The sequence below is a fragment of the Lepus europaeus genome, chromosome 7 (genome assembly GCF_033115175.1).
Source record: "Lepus europaeus isolate LE1 chromosome 7, mLepTim1.pri, whole genome shotgun sequence".
Taxonomy (NCBI): Eukaryota; Metazoa; Chordata; class Mammalia; order Lagomorpha; family Leporidae; genus Lepus; species Lepus europaeus.
The window spans coordinates 49,196,754-49,222,791 of record NC_084833.1 but is presented as its reverse complement, the minus strand read 5'-3'; the positions used below and the strand labels follow the sequence as shown (position 1 = coordinate 49,222,791).

Genomic DNA, 26,038 nt, shown 5'->3' with positions numbered 1-26,038 from the left:
TTCTACTGTTACACTCAGCAGCCATCGCTGCTGTGTATGACAGAGTAACATGAGACCTGGTGTACGGCATGACTCGCTATATTTAGGGGAGAGGAAATGGGCCATGCTGAAGAAGGTCATAAGAAGTTTGTTCAGAAAAATGAAGGCACCACCTATTTATCTGTATATGCAGGGTTGAGTGTAGCAGGCTCACAGTTGGGGCTGGTCAAATCTCAGGTCTATGCTTCCTAATTCTGTGGCTTATAGCAAGTTACTTACTTACTCTTAGCCTCAATTTTCTCATCTGTAAAATGGAAAAAAATAAGAATACTTTCTTCATAGAATATTTAAGGAATAAACAAGAAAATGTCTGCCAAAAGCTTAACATAGTCTCTGGCCTCTTGGTTGATTTTTGTATGCTAACAAAAAATTAGCTAGGAAAATTGGTTTGAATCTAGGCAATTTGTATATGGGCTAGAATTCCAAAGAAATAAAATATGCTTCTCTATAGTTAAATTTTATTTTTTCCCTTGTATAATGATTAATCACTATGGTTTTTAACTTACTGCGTACATATCATGAAGTAGATTAGCAGCATTACTGAGAGGCAACTGACTAAACATGTATTCATCCCTGAGACAGATAAGAAACCAAATGAAAAGGAGTGAATGACAGATTCAGCAAAGCCTGGAGAGCAAGGGTAAGGTTCCAGAGCTCTGTAACGCCTAGTCTGTGGCTACCTGAACAGACTGAATCCTCCAAAGTGGTGAAAAATATTTATTTCATTAAATGTAGTCCAAGATTTGGTATAGTTTAGATGTCACCTTCCAGCAAAATTGAGATGGGTCAGAGCTAAAGCCCTTCCTCACAGACTTTGAGGTCGGGTGCTCTGGGTTGCAGTAGGGTGGTGAACCCTGTGAGTTCTCTCATTTGAACTCCCTGGCCCCCTAGGTAGGGGACTCTCAAACTTCAGTAGTGGAAGAGCAGGACTTCTGAGTGCCTACAAAAATGTCACATGCTCTTGGTGCACACTCTTCAGGGAAAACAGCAAGCACATTTCTGGTTTCAAGTCCTCTTTATTCCTCCCTTCCTCTTTCTCTTCCTCTTCCTTTCTACCATCTCTCTCTCTCTCTCTCATACACACACACACACACACACACGCCCCCACCCCAAATATCCCAATCAGAATATATTTTCATACCTTATCCCTAGGACTATAGGCAAACGTAAGTCTCCTATTGGCACAAAAAGTCTGCCTTCTGGAAACTCTCCCAAGTGCTTCCTAACATCGGACACTAACCACCTCTCAGTGCTCATGCCAGGGATTTCTGAACTGCCTGGGATGGCCCTAAGCTATCACTAGAAGCCATGCCCAGTTCAGATGCTGCTATGAAAAGTCTTCATGTGTTTTCAGAGGATTAGGGTCCTGGAAGAAATCCTGCCAGTAAAAGGGATACTGGTAAGATTCTTCCCCCTCAAGCTAAAAAAGGACTTTAGCAGGGACCTGAGATGGGTGAAGTATCATGTTACTCCAAAGAGAACAAATTAATCTTCCCTGACTGGTGGGGCAGATTCTGCCAAAGAAACAGCTAACGGGAAAACCAGTCCCTACTCTGTGATGACACAGTAAATAACCAGGCAACATTACTACCGAAGTGCTGACCTAACCCATAAATTGTACCCAGCCTCTGGGGAGCAATTTCTGCTGATGTGCTGCTTGTGCATTTAAGACAAACAAACAGAAAAGGAAGGGAAGCGGACAGGCGCTGATAGTGCTGTGGGTGGACATTCTCAGAGCACGGCTGTTCTTCCCACCCAGACTTCCCAGAGGCCTCGGGAGCAGTTGGTGCTTGGCCTTTCCCAAGCAACGATCAAGCTTATGTGAAATCTGTGGCAAATCTTCATTTATTCCAGCTCCAGAATGGTTTGCTTGCACCTGGGAACCACTTGATTTGCAATTGTTTTTATAAGGGCACCCTTTCGAAGTTCTCTTTTAAACAAGAATGCACAAGGGAGGTGAAACACAAAATTCTCTTGTTCATTGGCATGTAGAGGATTCCTTTATTTTCAGACCTTAAGAGGGCACCTTGAAGCATTTGGATTGCTGTTCTGGGCTGTCACAGATGATCTAGCCGATTCACAAAGTCCTAAACTACAATGTATAATGAAGACTAATATTTCCTCTGCACTGCCTGGGAAATTGAGCTAAGGACTTCTAAGAAAGATCGCAATGCCCTTCCATCTGACCCAGACACATCTTGGGAAACATATGTAGCAGCATAAAAGAGCCACTCACCCTCTGCATCTTCCGGCCGAGTGAGGTCGATGACACCAGGGCCCAGCTTTCCGTCTTCACTGGACTTTCCTGTCAACTGGGGCCCCAAATTTTCAAAACGTGTTCTTTCCTAGAGGAAAGAGTAATCACAGGCTTATTCTAGCTTCCAAGGCAGCCACTGTTTCCTTTCAGTTTCTGCCTTGCTTCATGGGCAAAACTGGGGTTTACAAACATCATCTCTGACCCTTCCTGGGCTCTGCACGTCTTTTGGGAAGAGCCCGCTCCTCCAGCTTGTTGCTGGCACTGACAGTGCTGATGGCATCTAGACCACAGCGCCTGTGAGAAAGGGAGCCCTGTGATGGGGAACCTGTACCTCTCTGCTGGATTTGCTCCAGTAATCTAAAAGGATGCAACAGAGAAGATTGAGCCCAAAAGCAAAAACTTAAAAGAACTGTTTCTACTAAAATACACTGCTACATGTCACGGCAAAGGACTTTTCCCATTTAGAGATCATAGTTGGCATTCGTATTCCAGGGGAAATACAAGTTAGAATTTTATGCATAAGGATTTCAGAAATAAATATCTCAAAGCAGGTAGACTGGGTGATGTCACTGATACTATTCTTTTTACCTAGGAGTTTTGGCTATGACTTCCTGGAAACTGAAAAGGAGGACATCACTCCTGGTCAGCCATTGAGCCGTGAGAGTGAAACAGCCCTGCTGCTTTAGGAGGGAAACTCAAAGGTGTTTTCCTTGTTCACCAGTTCTTCTAGGAGCTGAAGTCTGAGGCATCATAGTGAATGGAGCTTTGCAGCTCTCTGGATCAGTAGCCAAGGGCTCACTGACCATCATTAATATGGTGTTCTTGTCGGCACAAACACAGCGCGTGTTCCCCTCTCGTTTTCTTGCTACTCTCCAGACTTAAACTTGGCTTTGTGTTATGCTTATGAATGAATGAAACCTTGTTGTTCATTACTATGAAACAATATTAAATGTCATGTCAGCTTGAATTTACAGACATGAAATAGCAGCTTCCAGCTCCGGGAATGGTTTCTGCATGTTATACTTAATGCATTATGCAGCAGTAGAGTGCTGATTGCTGTTCAGTCTATTGTTCAATGACCTAGTTCTGTACTGAGCATGTTCGGCATTAGATGGAAACACTCCGAGTGTTCTCATCTCTAAGATGTTTAGAAACTTGGAAATATTCTTAAAGAGCAAACATACAATTACTTGATAGAGGCTGTGCCTCATTTGTACAGTCTCACTACATTTGTGCTTTCTAATATGATTATTTTTGAATATCATTATATTTCTATAATTAATTCCCATCAGTCAGCTTGTGCAGGAAGTCTTCCACTTCCCCTTTTTCATGGAATATGCTGAAATCAGTGTTGGAATAAAACACGACATAAACCTTGCCTTAATCATGCACCACTTCTATGGAAGATTTTGCAACATGAACCATGAATTTCCCCAGCTACTACTTTCAATAGCAATATAAGGGGAAACCTACAAAATATATAACTTATTTTGAAAAAAAGGAATAAAAATAAAACCCAAATTTAGTATGTTTCCCTAATATCTTATGTGAAAACACTGCTACACAAGAACAAATTAACCCAGAAGCAGTACACAACAAAAAGCAACCACAAGCCCATGTGGGAGTTTCACACATTGTCGGGGGAAGGACAGCTGCTTTTAATCAGCCAATTTCTATCTTTGAGTAGCACTTTTGGTTGTCATGATGTAAAGAAAAAGAATTAAAGTGAAGATGAGTAGAACCAGGGAAAGCAAAATATTCAACCTTTGTTTTATGGCATTGTTTCACATTTCAAATATTTGCATGTGAATGCTTTCCCTCTGTTAAATGCAGACCGAGCTTTGCTGTGACACCTGCAATCTTCTTGGAAGAACAACCTTTAACTGTATTTTCACGGGGGGAAAAACAACTTTCTCTGAAAATCAACAGACCGTGCTACCTATCAATATGCATATTTCAAGTATCTTTCTAGTCATTCATTCTCTTTGATTTTACCGGAAAATATTCTCAGTAAAAAAAAAAAATAAAGTTCCTGAAAGAATATCAATATTTTGACAAGGAAGGAGAAGAGGGAAAATTACATGCCATGGTTTGTAAAATCCTAAGACAACAAAGCTTACATGATGATAATATCTTTTCTTTTATAAAAATGAAGTGCACTCACAATTCAGTAGTATCAGCTTGTTTTTAATCATAACAAAAAACATTCAGAACATTCAACAACACATTCACAGTGTCTTTGAAGTCATACATTTTTCTGACTTCATTGAAAAAAAAATTCTTCTTTCCCTTATAAAATATCAATATTTTGACAGACCAGAAGTCAAGAAAGAATATCTCATGAAACACTAGTTAAGTAGGCAGAAAATAAATCAATGACAAAAATTGTTTGGGGCAGTGGGTTGCATTTTAAATTTGGTAATATTAGGCATTTGTGTTTGACATTAAAGAAGGACCCTGCAAAGCCATGCTCTTTCATATAAATTTCCACCTAGTCTCCCAGAAGACTTCCTTCTTGTCTTCAAAGAATAGCTCAGAATATTTATTTGCCAGCCACATAACCATAAGATAAGAGGGCCTGATGTCTACAAGTTAGGTCTGGGCAGCTGAGCTAAGCAGAGGTTTTAACAGGGAGGTTGAACATGAACCTTGTAAATTCAAGATGTAGATATGGGCACAGAGAGCAAAGTACAAACACTTTAGTTGCAAACTTAAACTTCTGACCATTAAATGCCAATGAGTATGCCCCTATATGGAACAAATATAGATTGGAGGTGGCAAGTTTTTAAGTCCAAATTTTCCCCACACACTTGAACCAGCTCTATGAGCATATCTCTCAAGCAAGATATTTTGGAGATAATAAGCTAAATACCACAATGCTAAATTAATTCCAACTCCTGCTCCCAGAAAAGTTCCCCAATTTTCATGTTGACAGTGAAATCTGCATTTTACATGCAGCAATGTGATCAGACACTTACTTATGCATTGTCAGTCACAAACATGCAGCCGACATAAAAGTTATTGAAAAAAATTAAAGTCAGCTCTGCTGTGTTGTAGGACTGTTGGCTCTCTAAGTGCTTTGAAATTATGATGTATGAGGTAGATGTTGCATATTAAATAAAGATATTTAAATGATAAAGCCCCCTTTAGTGAGAGCTGATGAATGTTAAATGTTACAAGCCACAAGATGGTGGCATCCATCATCTTCACATATTATCAGAGTCAATGACGGGCAGCCTCACTGATGACAGATAGACTACTGCATTATTATCCCTTTTTTCCAGAGTCACTGAACAAACCATTCAACTCCTCAGGCATTATTTTTAACTTTGCATTAAATTAGCAACTTTTCCCCCTCTACCATGGCAAGATTGATTAATTATGCCTTTGCATCTTTGCATCGGTGGACAGAAAGAATGGATTTGGGGTAACTAAAAGAACAGAGGTTTGTTTTCATCTAGGAGAAAAAAAAACCAACTTCCTCTTACTGGCAACAAATGTAAAATTGTGATCTGGGGAGAGAACAGCAATGAAACAGTAAGCACACAATAATGGCTTTTCTTTGCACTTAGATAAAAGCTGAATTTTTGATGTGCACAGTATATTTTAATAAAATTTTATATACTATGTTTTATACACTTATTGGCTATTCCATAATAATGTGTGTGCTAACAGTAAAATTGCTCTTAAATTTATGTGTGTTATTTATACGTTCCCACGTAACAATGCTTTTTGTTGTAAAAAATATTCTGTTTATTAATGTAACTTTACAACCACTGCATCCAAGATCCGTGGTAAATTAATGACATTTTTATTATTTTATAGTGTCATTAAATTTTTACTGATCACTCCATCAAACAGAGGCAGTAAAGGCCATAATGTAAACTGGGACACTTAGATCAGGCAGCAGGAAGACATTCCATATAGTCTGAAGAAAACTGCTAGCAATAAATGATATTTATACCATCTTTAAGCATGTGAGAATACTTGGATAAGTTTGGCAAAACTGTTTCAGTAGTAGAGTGGATTGTGTACTTAAATAACAGTTTGCTTGCCAGCGAGACAAGCCTTTTTCAAACCAAGCGCAAGCTGACGGATGGCGGCCATCTCCCAAACAGCAGCACAGGAGATCCACGGATGCGCTGGGCACCCTCCTCCAGGCTTACTAAGTCTGACCAGCCTGTACCACGCCTCAACTACTGCCATCGTGGTTTCCTTTACTGCAAACTCATGTGGAAAACGGCACATTCTGAGACAGGTTTTCTGTTGCTTTACAAATACTGCAGTATTTGTAGGAGGAGGAGTATTGCAGGAGGGTGTGTCTGCACAAGGCTGTGATAAATTTTATTCCAGGCATCTAAATGAGAGTAACTTTACCAATGTTTATTCAAAAGATCAATTTTTAAAATTTTTATTCTATTTATTTATTTGAAAAGCAGAGAGAGAGGTCTTCCACATCCCTTTGCCTCCCTCATATCCACATCTGACAGAGATAGGCCAGGCTGAAACCAAGAGCCCAGTCCAGGTCTTCCATGTGAGTGGCAGAGACCCAAGTACTTGAGCCATCACCAACTGCCTCTCAGGGTGCACACTGGCAGGAAGCTGGAATCAGGAACAGAACAAGAACTAGTATCTGGGGACTCCAATAGGGGATGCAGGCATCCCAAGCAGCGTCTTAACCACTGTGTAAAACACGTGTCCCCAGAAGCTCTTTTCTAAAGAAAATCTTAATATGTAGTGTGTTGTAGAAGCCAGAAGACACATAACAAAGGAGCCATTACCTATATTGCATTTACACTGGATAAAAATTATCTCATGCTGTTTTCATATGTAAAACACAATGTAATTAGAATAATCTCTATATTGACTCTGTTAAATAAACCCCAGTGTATGTTGTTAACCAATTGTTAAGTATTCTATTTTTGTGTAAAGATGATAGTAAGTACAAAATTCTGTGCTCATATGATAGTGGATTTAGAAGCACCTATCATCTCCTAGATGAGGATTCTGGTGTGTGTGTGTGTGTGTGTGTTTTATTTTGAGGAAATAAGATGTTGCTGTTATATTCTGACATAAAAGTTGTTTGAATTAGTAATGATAAGAAGCTTTGCAAGAAAGGTTTAGCCTGACTAATCATGTTTATCATGTACCCCAAAAGCAGAATTTTCTGAAAGAAATAACAAATATTTGTATTACGGATAGAACTTCTCTAAGACTATCAGAATATGCTGAGATACTGTCTATCTGAAACTTTCTACTATGCCTAAATTTTCTAGTGCTAGCCAAATGAAATTGTTTTCATACCAGCTCCCTTTGCACATTTGACTCCCACTTGTAGATGTAATTGTGTCTGCAACCCAGGATAAGTCTGAAACTAAATGTAAAGCCTTCCCTTCAAAAGCAGCACTCCCCTTACCCAGCTTCCCTTGCTTGCCTGTGTTTGCGCCGATGCCCACTGGTGGGGAATGTCGGTCTCACTGCGTTTCTTGCCCTGCTCCGTCTACTCAGTCATCCAGGGTTGGTGATTTTTCTTCCACAGAACTTCTTGCCCCTGTTTCTGCCCCTTGATGCCCTCCTGCCACGGCCAACTATCCCCAGACCATGCCTCCATGACCACATGCCTGCTTCGCCCCTGCAGCCTCCTTTCTGCTCTGCTCGGTCCTTGCCATGGCCCTTCCTAGACCACTTCTCATATTCCTTCCCCACAGTGTTTTCCATCTCCTGTCTCTAAATCAAAACCTTCCATGACTTCCTATTTTCTACTGCATTTCATCCAAACTCCTGTGGCTGATTTTCATGGTCCTTCATACATTGATCCTTTAACTCAGTGCCTTTCTACATCCAGTTTCCTGCAATTCTCCCATCATATGTCCTCTGCTCAGGGTAAGGATCCACAATCATGTCTCCTTCATGGCTTCTGGGATATGCCTCTATCTCTCTTTCTTCTTTCCAATTCCTATTCATATTTTTTTAAAAAACGTTTCCCATGAATTTTATTATCTGTTTGATTCACTTAATTCTGAGATGCCAAAAAATTTTAGTCTTGCCTATACAATTGGCCCCTAGTTATACAGTAGCATATTAAAGAAACGGGTTTTGGTGCATATGCACTACCAAGTCTCCCACAACAACATCAACAGATTTTTCATGTTAGAGCTTTCATAGATATCTTACACAGCATTTAGTGTTGGCGTCTATAAATACTTGCAGGTTTATATAAGGCCACATAATTGATTTACCCACATAAATCTCAAACACCCTGTACAAGGAAAGGTGCAAAAGGGGCAAGAACTATAAATCTTCCAACATTTCCACTTCGTGAAAGAGATGGTTAGACTCAATGCTCCACCCTGTATTGATAATATGGCTGGACAATAATAATCAAAACAAGGGCATCTAGAAAAAAGCCTTAATTATTTTAGAAAAGAAAGAAGTAAGAAATTTTAGAAGCTCACAACAGAAAAATGCAATCTGACTACTTAATAATATGAGAAAGAGATTTTTGAGTGTAACTTGGAATTTCTGCAGGTTAATGCCTGTACCTTTGCAAAGTGCTGGCAAAAGAAGATACCACCTACCATAAATGCTTGTCTTAAAAGCAAGTGCCCTTTTGGGAAAAAAAAATTGCATTGTTTTGAAAGGAGGATGAAGCTAAGTATGAAGTTGAGAGGTATTCTGTCTCTTACCCTGGAAGATTTGCTCTTGATATATCTGCCATGATTTGATTCTCAAGCAATATTACTTAAACACATACGTAATTTCCTTTTATTGACTTAAGAAACTCCATTACTTTATTATACACCTCGTAATTTAATGAAGGATCAAAAAATGTAGGATTTAGATTGGAAAATAACCACATTTACTTTTGAATAGGTGATTCTTCATGGCGGGAGTTGTTTTAGAGGCACTGGGATTTACTTTGGCAGCAACACTTTGATGGCTACAAAGTCAGTAATAATAACAATAAGGACTCTGGCTGGGAGAAATGAAATTCATTATTGAACTTCATTGTTAAATAACATTTTTTCAGCTAACACTATTAATTTGTCTAGCTTCTAATACACCCTTAACACTAGTGCTAGGACTCATGAATTAGTTAAGACCTGAATTTTCTAATTGCGTTTGTACCCATAACACAAATATGTCTTCTGCAGTAGAAAAAGGGAAGAGTTCCATTAATTGATTATCTGCTATGTATAAAGGTCTTTCCAGTGAGTATGTCCCTTTACCTCATAGCAATCCTACAGGGAAAATAGTAGTATTTTCTATTGCTATCAATTTTATAAAAGAATAGGGTGAGTCTCAAAAACATTTTCTATTTTATTTTAGTCATTTAACAAAATTTCAGACAGGTATTTTTGCTTAAATGAACTTAATTACAATTGTACAACTTCATTAGCATTTGATCTCCAAGCCCATTCTCTCATTTGTAAAATGTAATAGAAAATGTTGATGTCCAAGGCTATAATGATCAAATGAGAGATTACATGTTGAATATCTTCCAAAAAACAAAGCAATTCATAAAATATCTACTTCTGCTCAAGATACCATTCAGCATTTGCTAAATGTTTCAAAGCTCAACATCAATGAAGACAGCGTCTTGGTCTAAAGGCCAATACCCACTCTCCTGAATCAACACTGGGTCCATGTAACTAAAGATGCTTTATTTTTGTGGTTGCTACGTATCTCAGAAGTAAATCTAAATCTCATTTTTCATAACCATATAGTAGCTGGATTTTGTGTTTCTCTACTTTAAAACCTAAAACTTTCCCCATCATAAGAACCAAACTTCCCTGTTGAGCATGTCTGACCTTCGATGATCTGGCTCCTGGGTTCCCTCATTAGCTTCAAGTCCTACTCAGGCCACTTTATATTCTCTGTTCCAATGAAATGAAGCATCTTGGAGTTTCCTAAACAAGCTATGATGTTCCATAACATTATGCATTCTCATATGCAATTCTTCCTTTATATAATGTACCTTCTTTCTTGATGACATTATACATAATGAAAGGAGAAAATCTTTTAGGTTCCTTTTAGTACTCTGAAGGAGAATCGGTAACCCCTTCTTTTGCTCCACTACTACATCATATTCATGGAAAAATGTGTTACAATCATTGGTTTATGTGTCTCTTCACATGGTTCTGCAATTTGGTCCTGAGAGTACAGAGTCCATGTCATTATCTAAATAAATGAATCTCATCATGCTGTGCATAGCAGGCAGCCTTGTTGCCAAAATCCTGGTAATCCTGGTAAAATTATTTCCCTCTCTTCTTGCATTTTCATTTTATTTTAAAATAAAATTAAGGCCGGCGCCGTGGCTTAACAGGCTAATCCTCCACCTTGTGCGCCGGCACACTGGGTTCTAGTCCCGGTTGGGGCGCTGGATTCTATCCCGGTTGCCCCTCTTCCAGGCCAGCTCTCTGCTATGGCCCGGGAAGGCAGTGGAGGATGGCCCAAGTCCTTGGGCCCTGCACCCGCATGGGAGACCAGGAGAAGCACCTGGCTCCTGGCTTCGGATCAGCTAGATGCACTGGCCGCAGTGGCCATTGGAGGGTGAACCAACGGCAAAAAGGAAGACCTTTCTCTCTGTCTCTCTCTCCTCACTATCCACTCTGCCTGTTAAAAAAAAAATTAAATAAATTTTCATTTATTTTTAAAAGCAATGGGATATAAATGATTAAAAGATAAATTAATAAACAACAGTGTGACCTCCTGGTCATGGTGGGCTTAGAGCTGAGATACAGAAGATCTGCCTTATTATTATTTGAAAGGGTTCCACAAGAAGAATGTTGTCTAAAATATCAATCCTCCCTCCCAAAATATTCCTTTATATATCTCTTCATTTACACATCTCTTACATTGATTAGCAATCCATAATTAGCAATTCATTCTTTGAATTAATTAAAAATGTCAATCTCTTATGAAAGTGTAATAGAATAAACTACTAAAAATCAAATTAATCTCAGTTTAATCTCTCTTGAGAAACAAGAACATTTCTGGGGAAGATAATCAGAATGAAACCACAGCAACATAAAACATTTGGTCAAGGAGGATCCTTAGGTATAGTAATCCCAAGGAAAATAATTCCACTAGAATTTGCAAATACTCACACTAACCAGATATGGTTGTAATGGGCTGAATTGTGTCCTCTCAAATTTTGTAAAGTAAAGCCCCAATCTCTAGTATCTCAGAATGTGACTATATCAGAAGAAAGGCCTTAAGCAGGTAAGAAAGTTAAAATGAGGCTGTGGGGTGGGTCTTACTTTAATCTGGCTGATATTATTAAATGATTTTCTGTTGTTTAGGCTGCCCAGTATTTTGTTATGGCAGCCCTAGAAAACTAATACAATGGCAGTTTCTGTCTCTTGTGTTATGAAAGGTTCTTATTACTAGCTGAAAATGATCAAATAATAATAAAGCAACACATTTTAGATAGGTAAACAATTTTCAAAAATAACTGTCTGGAAGCTTTGCCATTAAGATCTTGTAGTGGTTCCATCTGTTGACAGCCTTCTCCTTCTGCGTCTCCCTCTCCCTTTCCTTCTCCCTCTCATTCTTTCCCTCTCCCTCTATCTCTCTCCCCCTGTAGACCTACCCACCTACCTACCTAGCTACCTACCTAGGATTTCTTCCTTAAAGGGGAGGAAGACTTGAAATGTTTGGCAATGGTTTTCACAAACTGCAAGATTCACATTTTGGGGTAAGCAAGAGTCAATAAAGACTGACATATGCTGTTCAGATCACCTCGCTTGTATATGCCACGTGTAGAATGTCTCATGACTCTCTTTCCCCAGCTAGGCCTGTGCCCTGCAAGCAGGGAGGAGGCACGAGCACATGCCTGCTGAAATGAACTAATGTCTGCAGAGCTTGTGGATATGTTTTATGGAGCTTTCAAAAACATTCTAAAATGATGTATGACAAGTTTCCCTTAGGATTTGAAGAGTACACCAAACTAAGCAAGTTCTGTCTCCACAATCCTGGCAAAGACAGCATCCTGTACATCTCCTATAACACACACTTAGACTCTTGTCATTGACCATCAGATGATAAATGACACAGTAGCATTAACTCTGATATGAAGATATGAGACCCTTTTAGCCTTGGGAGCCACTGAATTAAATTAGTTTCATCAGGATTATAGTGCTTACTGAACCCCTTTAACCAAATGCTTTCTGTCTCATTCATATGGTTTTAATATGGTTTTAACCAATTGCAAGGTTATTTATAAGTTTGCAACTCCCAAGTAGAGTTATAAAGTGTTCAGATTTAAACAAATCCAGTTGTGTAGCAGCCCAACTCCTACTTATATGTGGTTTCAACTTTTTATTCATGCACAGAGGCATGATGCAGATTTGTTCCTGAATATTCTGTTTGTTTCAGTAACAAGTTCACAAAAAGTTCCATTGTCAAATTATACAAACTCCTATTAAAACTGAAAGCATGATTTAAAAACTGCAGAATTCTATCTGCACTTAAAACCACCAATAAGACTTTGTTATACTAACATTTACCATATGAACAAAGAGTATCATAATGAAATTAATGGGCAGCTAAGCAAATATTGTTGTCCAAAACGATATCTTGGGAATTGTTTTAATTCAAAATCTAGGCACCGTGATTTCAGAAACCTACTTAATTTACAATGTGTACTTTTTAATATTGTTTGTGGAAATCCAGGTGCAGTTTATTCAAGTTGAAAATATCAAAGCTATATAAACCAAGAATGAATATTTTCTTCAAAAATCTAACTGCTATTTCAATTTTAGCTGTCAAATTAATAAATTTGAAGTTTTTTTTTCTACAGAAACAAACACAAAAAGTGGAAAAATACAAGGTATCACTATTGTGTATGTATTTTAGTTTATGAAATATATAAATATATTATATCTCCTAAGAGATTTTCTTGTAATTTAAAGAAATATTTGTGCTAAAACAATAACATAGATCTTAAAAAGAAAAAACAGAGCCATGAGAACACTTTAGTGCTAGACAGAAAGTCAAGGCCTCGTCCTTCAGAGAGCTCTAGGACCAAGGAGGTCAGGTACTTCCCAGGTCGTGCAGCAGATCAGTAATGGCTCTAGAACACACCACTCTGCCTGCAGACGATCAGCTTCTTGTTCCTTCCACTAAGCTACACTGTGTTCCTGATTTTGCCAGTTCCTGTTTGCTTCCTTTGTGAGATAGTTGAGTTGAATTAATTTATCTCCGTGGTGGTTCCTGGTTCTATGACAATTGACCTTTTTTTGTTGCTGTTCTCTAAACTCTATACTAAAGCACACAATAGTGAAATCACTTTGCCAATGTCAGAAGATAGTCTGGGAGAACTGCTCATATTCTCAAGGAAAACACTAGAAATTAATCCATGTGTCAGAAAGCCTACCAAACTAAACTCACAGTTGGCCAGAAAGCATTTGCTTCCTACTTCTGAAATTTCATCATCTCCATAGGCAAAAGCAATAGAAGGGCAGGCACACCAAGCCAGGAAATGGCAACAGAAGGAGGCAGGGAGAATCAGAAAGAAAATATTTTCATCCAACTTTGCCTTGGACATGGCCCTGTGTCTCGAGTTTGGCATTCACTCTGGTGGCACTAGCACAGAATACATCTCCCTTTTTGTTGAGAAGCAATGTGACATAAACGATTGTTGCCAAGAAGAGACCTCTCTTAAGGAAAAAAAAAAGATTAACTTGTTGATGTCAAGATTTCATGGCTTTTAGTGAGTCGTATATGAAATTTTAATGAAAAATTCAAATAACCCAGGACTACTTCTAATTGTTTGTAGAAGAAGCTTCCTTGAAGTACAATTAAAGTTTAGAAACTAGGTCTCTGTTTCACATTTTTTTTTAATTCAGAATTAAAATTTAAAAAAATGAGTTTTAAAGAAGGAAACATTTAGGAACCCTATTCAAAATAGTACTTCAATATCATCATCACAAAGGACAAAAGACAGTGTCCAACTGTGGTGATATGTGTTAATTGTATGGTTTCCCAAAGATGTGGGAGAACTGATATCAATTACAGTATAATTACCATTACTTCCAACAGAGTTAACATGTAGTTACCACAAAATAACATGCAATTAACTGGTGTCACATTGCACACCAGACTAAATAAGATACAAATTAAAAATTCCCAAATATAGTCAGAATAAGCTTTGTTTCTGAAAAAAATGAAACAAAAATAAAACAACTTTTTCTGATAATGTCACAGGATTTCCAGGAATTAGTGTAATTATTTCAAAGAGGAAAGAAACAAGACATATAAGTTAGAAAGCATAGTTTTTAGTTATAAGTTGAAAAATTGCATAGGGATGGAGATGTGTACATTAACAAATATTTAAACTTAATAAGTTAAAGCTGTTATAAACACGATTAGAATTTTCCTCACGTTTCCTGAAAATTGGGCAGCTATATTTTAAAGCCAAATTCAAGAATGCTCTTATTTTTCCCTAATACATTTTTACTTTATTTATCACACACAGAACAAGAGCCTTCTTTAGCACTGGCACAGAGAGACACAGGAGTGAATAAGGCTCAGCCCAAGAAGGGAGCTTACACAGATTGTGAGTTGCTTGCTGTTTGAAGTGGTAAATAATGTCTCAATATGAGCACGTTCCTTATCGGAGGGTGAACTGAAGGGACAAAGAATGCTCCAGTTCAATTTGAAAAAAAGTAAAATCACTTAGTGGAATGCCTGGAGTCAGCAACAATAACACAGGAAGCCGCCACGTGCTGCATGTGAGAGAGGGGCATGTGTGGGAACAGGAACATGCCAAACACGCATCTAGGTTTAATTAGAGGAGAACTGGAAATGGCAGTGTGCGATGCTGTGAAGTTGATGAGAGGACAAAGGGAAAGTAGCTGTATTTCAAAGACAGCTACAGTCTATCTGCTATATCCGTTTCAAACATCTGGGCTTCCAATTATTTATTGAACTCATGTGTAAGACTTATTTGGGAATACTGCAAACAGTTATAGAACAGGGACATGTGAACTGCTTTGTAAAATACACTCAGGATTGAACTCGTGCTAAAATTTTGAACAATATGAGCGAAAACTGCGACAAGATTTATATCTTGTATTGAACGTGTGGAAACCATGAAGAGGTTAGCAAGCTCAGAGTAAACATGCTAATTAATGTAACAGATAATATACTACTAGGAACTTGTGTTTTGCATATTTTTGAAGCTTTAGTTTATTTCCTATATGATTTTTTTTCTGTTTTTTTCCCCTTTGTGGTATCTGCATGCTTACTTGAGATGAAATGAAGCTAGATACATTTGTAAAAGGCTGTACATCCTCTTTGAAGATTACATAAGCATATGCATAGCTCCACTAAGCTTCCAGGGCAGTTCGTTCCCTATGCAGTCACTATTTCCCTTTTTCTCTCAATTTGGAGCTCAGAAATGCCTCTTTTTTTGCACCAGTTCCCATGTTTTTATTCTATGAAATTCATGACCTCTTTGTTAGGTTCTAAGGGAAACCAAACTGGTTAGAAGGGATGACAACAGAACAATACAGGGTACATCATTATGCCATGCTATTGCCTCTTGTTCCCACATCACTGCTACATTCTTCTGATTATTGCAGTCTTGAAAAAATGTGCTGATCACTGAGGTGTTAGGAGGTATTGCCAACCCAGAGAAGCTGATATCCCAGATAGAGTACATTATGCATGTGATGTAAATGAGATAGGAACTCTATCATCCGTTTGTCATCAGAGATCGCCCAAACAGAAAAGATGAATGCAAGGGCTCATAACTCCCCACCACAGTGTCTACAAAGGGCAAAAAGAAAGAAATAAACACAAAAACCACCTGTTCTTCACAACTGACCTTAACTGGCACAAACTTGACATATTGTCCAGTTATAATGGATTTTGGGTGGAGCTTTTTGTTACTATATTTTTGAAAAGAAGGTTTGTCATTTTCACATCACAAACTAGAAATTGAAATATAGTGTAATATAGGTTATAACAATGAGCGTAGACACTGTACTGTATGTCTCAAAAACCAGAAATCAATCTTGAGCTTTATGTTTCAATAAACAATTTAAAGATCAAGACAATAATAGCATGGCAATTAAATTTATGATTAAGTTCACAAATTAGAAATCAGTAATTCAAATTTGGGAACTAAGTAACAACACATTTTAAATTTTTTTTTTACTTTATTTCTTTCATGTTAATGTGATATTAATACAGAGAGAACAAGTTCAATGTACTTCACAGATACAATTCTCAAAATATAATGATATTCCCTTTCTCCCTTCTTTCCCCTTTCTTTCTTTTTGGACTGAATTCCTGGCCTAAAAGCAAGTGTTTCAATGGAACTAAATTAATTTTTCCTGCAGAACTAGAAATGTGCTTAGACCACCGATTAAATTTTCTAATTCAAATGAAAGCAACGACTCCAAGGGCTCTGGTACTGGACCATCAATAAACAAACACTGGCTTATTCCCAAAGCTCAGAGTGCCGCTGTCCTTGTCCCTCTCCAGCTCCTGCCTAGACAAGGAGTACCCTGGAAAATCAGCTGAGCAGAGGATGAGCCACACAGAATGTTCACTCAGTCCCAAGGATTGTCCAAAGAGGGTTAGTGGAAATGGATTTTCAAAGTCTCAAGATAAAAAATAAGTAACTCATAGAACAAATAACTTCTAACGAGAACATTAGAATGAGCAGGATTTTTAAATCTATGTAGAGTGTGTAATGACACCTTCAAAGCAATTAATGACTTAAGCAAAGAAGACCACGACTATAACAATTGCATAAGTAACAGATGTTTGAGGAGTATAACTCTTATCTAACTCTATTGCATATATTTGACACAAAAGAGAACAAAACCCAAAAAAGAGATGGAATCTGTTTTTCTACTGGTTAAACAAAATTGATATTAAAATTTATATCATCAACATTTTAGCTTTCTGTAGCAAAGGTGATGACCAAAAGAGCAGCAAGTAACTCTCTTATTATGTGAATTTCTTCTGTCTGAGGAAGACCAGACACACTCAAAGGCACAGATCAGACTCAGATTAAATAAATTTTTGTCCCCACAGAAACTACTTCTTCCAAAGTCTGGTCTCTGCTCGTAAGCACTCGATCAGTGAATGATGAGCCGGCATTTTAGGCCCAGTGTTAGGGGAGCAGCAAAGGGTGAGACATGGGCTCCTCCTCTGGATTACTAGTAATGGCAACGGTGTGGGCTAGGAGAGGCTGCAAGCCCCACGTACAGAAGAGCTGGTGTTTGAGCCTAGATTACCTGCATGGGTTCTATGTTTTTGTTTTTGTTTTTGCTTTTTTTTTTTTTAATTTGTAATAGGGAAGGGGATAAGAGATAACAGTAATCCCACCTCATGGGATTTTTGTGAAAATTAATTAAGTTTTCTGTATAAAAGTATTAGTTGCTTCAATAGATGCAATATAACAGACTGACTTTCAGAAAGCTTATTAGTGTAGAAAAATGTACATAATTTACCTTATTCATCATTATGGTAGAGAGAGAGACAAAGAGAGAGAGAGAGAGGTCTTCCATCTGCTGGTTCACTCCCCAAATGACTGCAATAGCTGGGGCTGGGCCAGGCTGGAGCCAGTAGCCAGGAGCTTCTTCTTGGTCTACCACATGGGTTACAGGGGCACAAGCACTTGGGCCATCCTCCACTGTCCTCCCAGGCATACTGGCAGGGAAGTGGATCAGAAGTGGAGCAGCCAAGACTTGAACCAGCACCAACATGGGATGCTGGTGCTGCAGGCTGGGGCTTTAACCCACCAAGCCATAGCGCCGATCCCTAGGTTAAATTTCCTAGCCAGACATTTGAGGCTTCTATCCTCTGAACCCTGCCCCTCTGTAACTCAGAGCCCTCTTCTTTCCTCATGGAACTGTCCTGCAGCCATGATCCCTGTGTGAAGGGACACATCTCCCATTCTACCCATGCTGGGGCTCCACCTGCATACTCTACTTTGCCTGTCCCACAGAGCTTCTCTTTTCTTCCAGTCATGGATCAGAGGGTCTCCTTTATCTGGATGAGCTTAACTGCTATTACATCTCATCTCATTCAGATTTGACACTTGGACCCTTTATTGTCTGGTTCCCTTTAGTTATCTATCTTGTCTTCTAAAAAAGTCTATACTCTCTTTCAAGACAGAAAGGGATTAGTCAATATTTCTCTGAATTCAACGCAAGCTCTGTACATCATATGGTGAGTACTTCCTTCCTAGTGCCCTGTGATGTCATATAGCTGTAAACAACAAGAAGGAAGCCAGAAGAATCTACCTAACTTCACATACATTATCTTATGTAAATGTTTCCACAGCCTTGAACCATATATTCATCATTTCTGCCTTCCAAATGAGAGAATAGAGGCAGAAAAAAAGTTAAGAGGCCCCAGCTAACACAGCTGGTGACACGTGTTGTTGAAGTAAAAAGATCATTAATTGGGCAGTGAGGCTCAGATCTAGACTAGAAATGACTGATTTAGGTGGGTCCTGCTCTTTCTTCCATGCACAATGCTTGCTTAGACTTGGGGAAATCATTCCATGGCAATCCAATCAATGGTCTAGGACACAAAACTTTAAATTGCTGCCAACCTCTATTGCAGGAATGCTATTAAGATCAGTGGTCAGATGTTCTTAAAAGAACAGAAAGATCTGATATAAAACAATGTGATTTTTTAAATATAAGAGTTCACTAAATTTTTCCTTCATATATGAGGATTGCCTTCTTATCTCCATTTTACAGATGGGAAAGCAAGATTAATATATGCAAGAAGACCTCAAATTTGTGGCTTTTCTTTTCATGAAAATTATATTGATCCTCAACGTGAGAGAGAGAACATCTTAGAGTGATCTTCTACATTGAGAACTACAGGGAAATCTTTTAGCTCAGAAAGATACAAGAACTAAGGCTACTGGGTAATACATTTTACAAAACACTCGGTATCACTTCAGAACCAATGCTGTTGACATCATTTGGAAAAAGATATAAAGGGCAAAATAGGGTTGCACGAAATATAAAAGTAAGTATTTCCATCCATAGTGGGATGATAGCATTTTAATAAATCTTAATCTTAATAGTAAATGTTGAAGATTTGCAAACTGGAGCTCAGCTAAAAGTGAACTTCTTCCAGAGTGCTCTCAATGACACATTTTTGACCATCAGATTTCAGACAATGAAGAGAAGCAAGCAGTGATGGAAATAACATATACATGTGCAGAGTTTTCATATATACTCTCCATATGCAGAGCAAAGGCTTGCTAGCTGAAAATGAAAATAATGAAGGATATCAATAGCTGAAACCACAAGTGGGATGTGTAGTATGTTTGCAGAGACTTCTTAAGAAAGACACATACTTATCTAAGTTAGCAGGCAGACAGAGTGGCATACATATTCAGATTGAGATGTAGACCTGTATCTACAGACACACAAACCTAGATAGACAGACACACGGATAAATACGAAGACACAAAGACACAAAGAGAAACTGACAAATATACAGACTTACTCACAGATGAACCCAGCAGGAAGATAGACATACAACAGACATCCACTCCCACTGACAGAAACACTTATGGACAGACACACACTCACGCAGAGTAGCCCCATACAGACAGACTCACACACAGATTAATATACACAATGAGAAATATATACTTGCCCACTCACAGGGATGCACATACACACAGCACATCCACAAAGAGCCATCACTGATGTGTGGTCTGTGACTTCCATTCATGGCTCATCAGGAACCACAGGCAGACACTGGAATTGGCAAGGAAGATGAAGTCTTTCTGTGATGGTGGGAACTTGAAAACGAGGACTTGGAAGAGCCTCAACTTGAACACTCCACGTGTTGAAGCAAGTGATCTGAGCTGCCTGAACCTCATCTTGTGGAGTAGAAGAGGAATGGTAAAAATTCTACTTTTAAGGACAGCTAAGATTGAGTATAGCTAATAAATGTTAAAAAAAACTGCTCTGCAACCAAAACACTGACATCTTAGTGAGGAGGTTTATTATTACCATGTTCTTGAAACTGCAACCTACAAAGAAAGCTGCTTTGGAAAAGAAAGAGTAAAAATATTATCCAATTCATCTACTGCTGTGACAGGGTAAGCAAATCTTTAAAAATTTTGAGCCATCAGGAACTAAAATTTTATATAAAGTGTAAGTGCAAAATCTTCTTTTTCTGGTATCGGCTTAAATCAGTTAACATTATATTGACAGCCTCCTAAGTGCCAGGCACATCAGGAAAATGAAATGTTCCATTTACCCATATACTCTGATTAGTTACCATACACAACATATACTGTATTGGGTATCACTGTTGGCAAGGATTTTAAAATGTAACCATATATACAAACAGCACTAAGACTGAATCTGGCACTTTGAGACCATAAGCATCTTGGGATTACGTGGACATCAGCGTAGAATCTAGAAAAGCACACAATACCAAGTGCCAGCGAGAACAGGGTCTGGTCCCAGTGTCCCTGAGACCTTGAGGTGAGATCTGGGCAGTCACACCCTCCGTGTTTCAGTCTCCTCACCTATGAAACAAAAGGCAGTACTACATGATCTGTAGAGGCTCTTTTAGTTCTTACTCAACTATTCTTGCAGTGTGATGGACTGAGGAAGTGCTACGTAATGGTGTTTCTGTTGGGAGAACGCAGATTACATGAATTTTTACCATCCTTTTGTGAAAAATGATAAAGTTCATAGCTTCATGTCTCCGAGGGGAAAATATCAGTCATTACTGAACTAGAGAAAATGCAGCATACTTATGCTTCTGAGAGAACAAAAGCTGATGAAGAGCTTTTTGGAGAGCTCCCCAGGAATCCACACAGAGCAGAACAGACTCCTAACCCCAGGCAAAGGGTCCCAAGGAAAATTCCAGGGTCAGTTAAGCTGCAATCCTGAGATGGGACACTAGCACCTGCAGAAAGTGCAGGTGGGTTGAGGCAGAGCTCCTCCCTCTGCCTCCCGGGAATCCATGGGGACTCAGCTGCCCACACAGACAATGAAGCTGCTTGTGTTTTCATGTAGTAGATCATGTTCCTCTACAAGTCTAGAAACGAGAATTTAGACAATTTTTTCTGTTAGATTTAAAAGGTAGTTTTTATTGTCTCAAGAAGCTTTGTGAGGCCGGCACCATGGCTCAATAGACTAATCCTCCGCCTGCGGTGCCAGCACACCAGGTTCTAGTCCCTGTCGGGGCGCCGGATTCTGTCCCAGTTGCCCCTCTTCCAGGCCAGCTCTCTGCTATGGCCCGGGAGTGCAGTGGAGGATGGCCCAAGTGCTTGGGCCCTGTACCCCATGGGAGACCAGGAGGAAGCACCTGGCTCCTGCCTTCAGATCAGAGTGGTGCGCCGGCTGCAGTGCACCGGCCACAGCGGCCATTGGAGGGTGAACAACTGGCAAAGGAAGACCTTTCTCTCTGTCTCTCTCTCTCTCACTGTCCACTCTGCCTGTCAAAAAAAAAAAAAAAAAAAAAGAAGAAGAAGAAGAAGAAGAAAAAGAAGAAGCAGAAGCAGCAGCAGCAGCAGCAGATTTGTGAAAAAGTTTGGAATCTACTCAGCCTTCCTCAGGTTGTTTTAAATTGAATGCAACTTTAAAATGTTCAAGTTTTCCTAAGCTTTTGAAAACATGATTCTTCATTTAAATAGTCAGTCTCATCCATAAAATTTTCTTCACCATCAAATGACTTCAAATTTAATATTTTGTTGCAATGATAATTGTAGCTATATATATTTTAATGTGTGCTTTTAAAAATAACAGAAAAAATCCTCACAATGCATACTTTGATTCTTTTATGAGATATTTAACTGAGATATTTAAAAATTGCTTAGTGTATTCTAAGGACCATCTAGGTAGAAATGATTTAATTTGGAGTTTGAAAAATCTTAAGGAATACTTTATTGATTTCCTGATGGAATGTAATACAGCATTAAGGAACTTGACACTACATTTGTGATATATCCTTTCTCTACATATTGGTTGCATTTTCACTGAAAATATCCTTCCATGACAGCAAGACGAGCTCTAAACTCAGGAAGGATAGGAAGAAAAAAGAATCCAAGGGAGATTCAAATAAATTCCAAATGGAGGTCTGCCTACAGAAATGTCTTGGAAATCCTACAGAAGAGGAGAGTGGTCTTCTTTAAAGGCTTGATCCTAGGCTTCTGGCTTCAAGGGAACCAGTGTGAGTAACCATGGCTGAGGAGACTGAGGCCCAGAGAGGCCATGGAGCTAGGGAGTCCTGCAAGCAGAATCTGAAGTCTGGTTCACTCCAAGTCTAAAACACACACTCTTCACTCTTCAACGCTTCTCTGAAGGTCTCTGCTATTTCTATTTAAACAGATAACACGACTCTTCTTAAAATGTAGTTCAGATTAAATATATCCAACCACAGGCATCTCCAATGGCTCACAACTCGCTACAAAGATAAACCTTATGCTGCACATGGTAGTGGCATGTTCAAGCCTGCTGTGCTACCAATCACGTGCCAGCTACTGAATGAGGCCCCTCACATGGATGCCTTTATGGATCATTGCAACAAACCCTTATGCAGAGAAGCTATGGACTATGACACCACTTCTGAAAGGGAGATGTTGTACACAGCCTAATTCCAAAGCCATGGCTCTTATTCACATCCTCAGTCACCTGAAGGCAAAAGCTAGGAAGGAAGTGGGAAAAGAGGGGGAAAGAAAGAAATGAAAGGAAGGGAAGAGAGAAAGAGGGAGGAAGGGAGGAGACATTTGCTAAAGGCCTGATATGTGCGTAAGATAGTTCATAAGTTTGATATTGCATCATTTAATTCTCAAATCAGGACACTTTTACAGAGAAAGAAACTGACTCTCTGAGGCATTAACTACAAAAGTGATAAAGGCAGGATTGAACTCTGGTTATGTTTCTACCTCACATGTCCAATACTCTGCTTTGTACACATAAAGTACTTAATAAAAATAGAAGGGACTGGGGGAGGGCAGAGTATGGCTGTGGGATAAAGAATAGAAGAACGCAGAGTCAGTCACATTAACCAAATTAAGGCAAAAAAGCTAGGTTAAAATAGATTTAAAAGATAAATGAGGGGCTGGTCTTGCAGTCTGGCAGGTAAAGCTGCCACCTGTGATGCTGGCATTCCACCTGGGCATCACATGGAATCCCAGCTGCTCCACTTCCAGATCCGGCTCCCTGATGATGGCCTGGGAAAAGCAGATGAAGATGGCCTACTCCTTGGGCTACTGTCACCGATGTGGGAGACCTGGAAGAAGCTCCAGGCTCCTGGCTTCAGCCTGGCCCAGCCCTGGATGTTGCAGCCATCTGGGGAGTAAACCAACGGATGGAAGATCTCTCTTTCTGTAATTCTGACTTTCAAATTAAAAAAAAATGATAATAATAATAAAGACAAATCAAAGAGGTTTGTTAAGAAACAGCCCTGCAAAATTATCAGCATTCTAGAACCAACTATTGCGGGAACATTCCTTAGGTATGTCTGAAGCTTGTTTGAGGAACTATAAAATGAAACCTATGTTTCTCTTGAGAAGCTATTTTGTTTGTATAATAGGAATACTCTGGATCTTGTCATACATTGCCTTTTTGCCTGGTAACAGTGAAGCCCACAGTCCAGTCTGTGGCCTCCTATTCACAATTATGCAAATGTGCACTCATCCTATCTCTACTTTACCTTATTTACCTCACTTTCCTCTTCTTAATTTTTCTTTCCTACTATCTCTTCTCTATTTAAGTTTTATGTTGTTTTACTCTATCACTGCCAACCACCCCAAATTCTTTTTGCATCAAGGCCAGGTATAAATACAAGTAATATAATTTTATTAACAGACTTGTCACTTAATTCAACTGTAATAAAACCACTAGCTATGTCTAAACATTTATAATGTTTGATTGGGGAACAATGCTATTAAAGCTAAGGTGACTGTAATTAAACATTTTATGCACATGTATGTAGTACATCATCTGGAATAGCATAAACTCAAAGTATCTCCCCCCAGCAGTCTCAATGACACTTCCATTAGATCAAAAATATTTTCATAATAATACTAAGATATCATTTGCCTACTTCATTGAATACAAAAGCAGACAGAGAAACTGTCTTATAGTGAGTTAGATATTCAAGAGATTTGTAAAAATATAAAACAAAGACATTTTTCTGCTTTTTTTTTCCAGTTTGAAAAATAGAGTTAATACTCAAAACTGTTATTTGTGTACGCTTCTAATGGGATTATTATTTTAAAATAAATACTTTCAATATTTCAGTTTTAATAACCAATATTCTAAATATTGATAGCTTTTTCCCAAAGAAGTTAAAAAGTTTTTTGGGTCTTTAATAATTTTTAAGAGTGTAAAAGGGCCGTGAGATCAAAAAGTTGAGAACAGCTGGTCTAGAAGGATTAAAAGATTAGATCTAGAAGAGATTAGATCTAGAAGGATTAGGGATTAGAAAGTGCTTACCATAGTGCGCGGTTAAGTCTGTAAAATCCTTATAATTAGTAAATCTGCTCCATACATGCCCAAACCAACAACTCTTCCAAAAATGAATGCAAAATTTTAACGGGATGTGTTGAATTCTAACTACATTGTGAGATACATTAACTGGGCATGTCCTTTTGACTTGAAACACGTGTAAACAAAACTAAAAGCTTCATATTTGCTCTCGCCCCTTATCCCAATCCTTAGGAAGTGTCCTGAACCTTATAAATCTATATTAATTCTCACCATTATTTCCATTTAAAGTGCAGAGAATGAAACAGCCAAACAAGTTTGTTGTTTTTTATGAATTAGGCCTTAACTAGTAGCTAGGCAACCAATCAAGTAGTCCTGACAACAGAAATAGAAAGAACTTAATGATTACATGCAGCCAGGAGCCTACATAGAACACTGGGTAGTTTCCCAATGTTATTGGTCCAAATGAAAAATCCAACACTAATAAAACTCAGATTGCTCTTTTTTTAAAAGATAATTTATAGCATTTCTGATCTGTGTATGTTCTTTTAGAAAAACACCATCACATGTCTAAGTGTGGCTATTCATTTCACAGAATTACAAATGAAGCACACACAAGTTTATCTAGGTAGACCTCTTCAGCTCATGATTTTAGCATTTGCTCCATTAAAATTGAGTTTGGAATTCAATGTGTGTCTTGTAGATATTAATTAAAATTGCCCTTATATATAGGGAACCCATGAGACAATGGAGAGAGGTGATGCTGGAGTGAAATGATCTGGAGGCACTATTGGTTTCCTCATCTGTGACACGGGGATAGTATTACATACATACACGAATTTGGAAAGGTTCAAGAGAGATCAGATATGTAATGACATTTTTGAAGCACTGAAGTATTATAAAAATATTTTTGTCACAATATGAAAAGTACTACAGAAACACTTTTTTAAAAAACTGATGACTTCTGCTTTTAAATGAGGAGACTTAGAATTTGTGCCCATATTGTAAAAATCTCTAATATGTTCCACACCCTTCACAATGTAAGTTGTTATTGGGGAACAGAATGACAAGGCAACTAAATACATTGGTCACCTACTCATAAAAATGACAATCTTGATTAATTAGTACTACATTCACCTTTGAAAACCACGAAACCTCACTAGTCTGTGATCTATGTAAGGAACTCATTCATTCCAAACACACTTTGCTAAATAATTTGCTCCCAGCCCCCTCTCAGTTATTGTTATATGGCTATATTGATCTTCTGTCTAAACGTATCCTGTCATGCAACAAT

The 26,038-nt window shown here is 38.5% G+C and overlaps 1 protein-coding gene across 16 annotated transcripts in view; it reads right to left on the bottom strand.

Moving 5' to 3' along the window:
* The window catches only part of SOX6 (SRY-box transcription factor 6), a 666,111-nt gene that overhangs the window by 46,036 nt on the left and 594,037 nt on the right, over window positions 1–26,038 (bottom strand). For all 16 annotated transcript variants that reach the window (XM_062196439.1, XM_062196440.1, XM_062196435.1 and 13 more), the window contains one exon: window positions 2,276–2,384. In XM_062196439.1, the coding sequence (XP_062052423.1) occupies window positions 2,276–2,384 (109 nt within the window). The remainder of the gene's footprint in view (window positions 1–2,275; window positions 2,385–26,038) is intronic.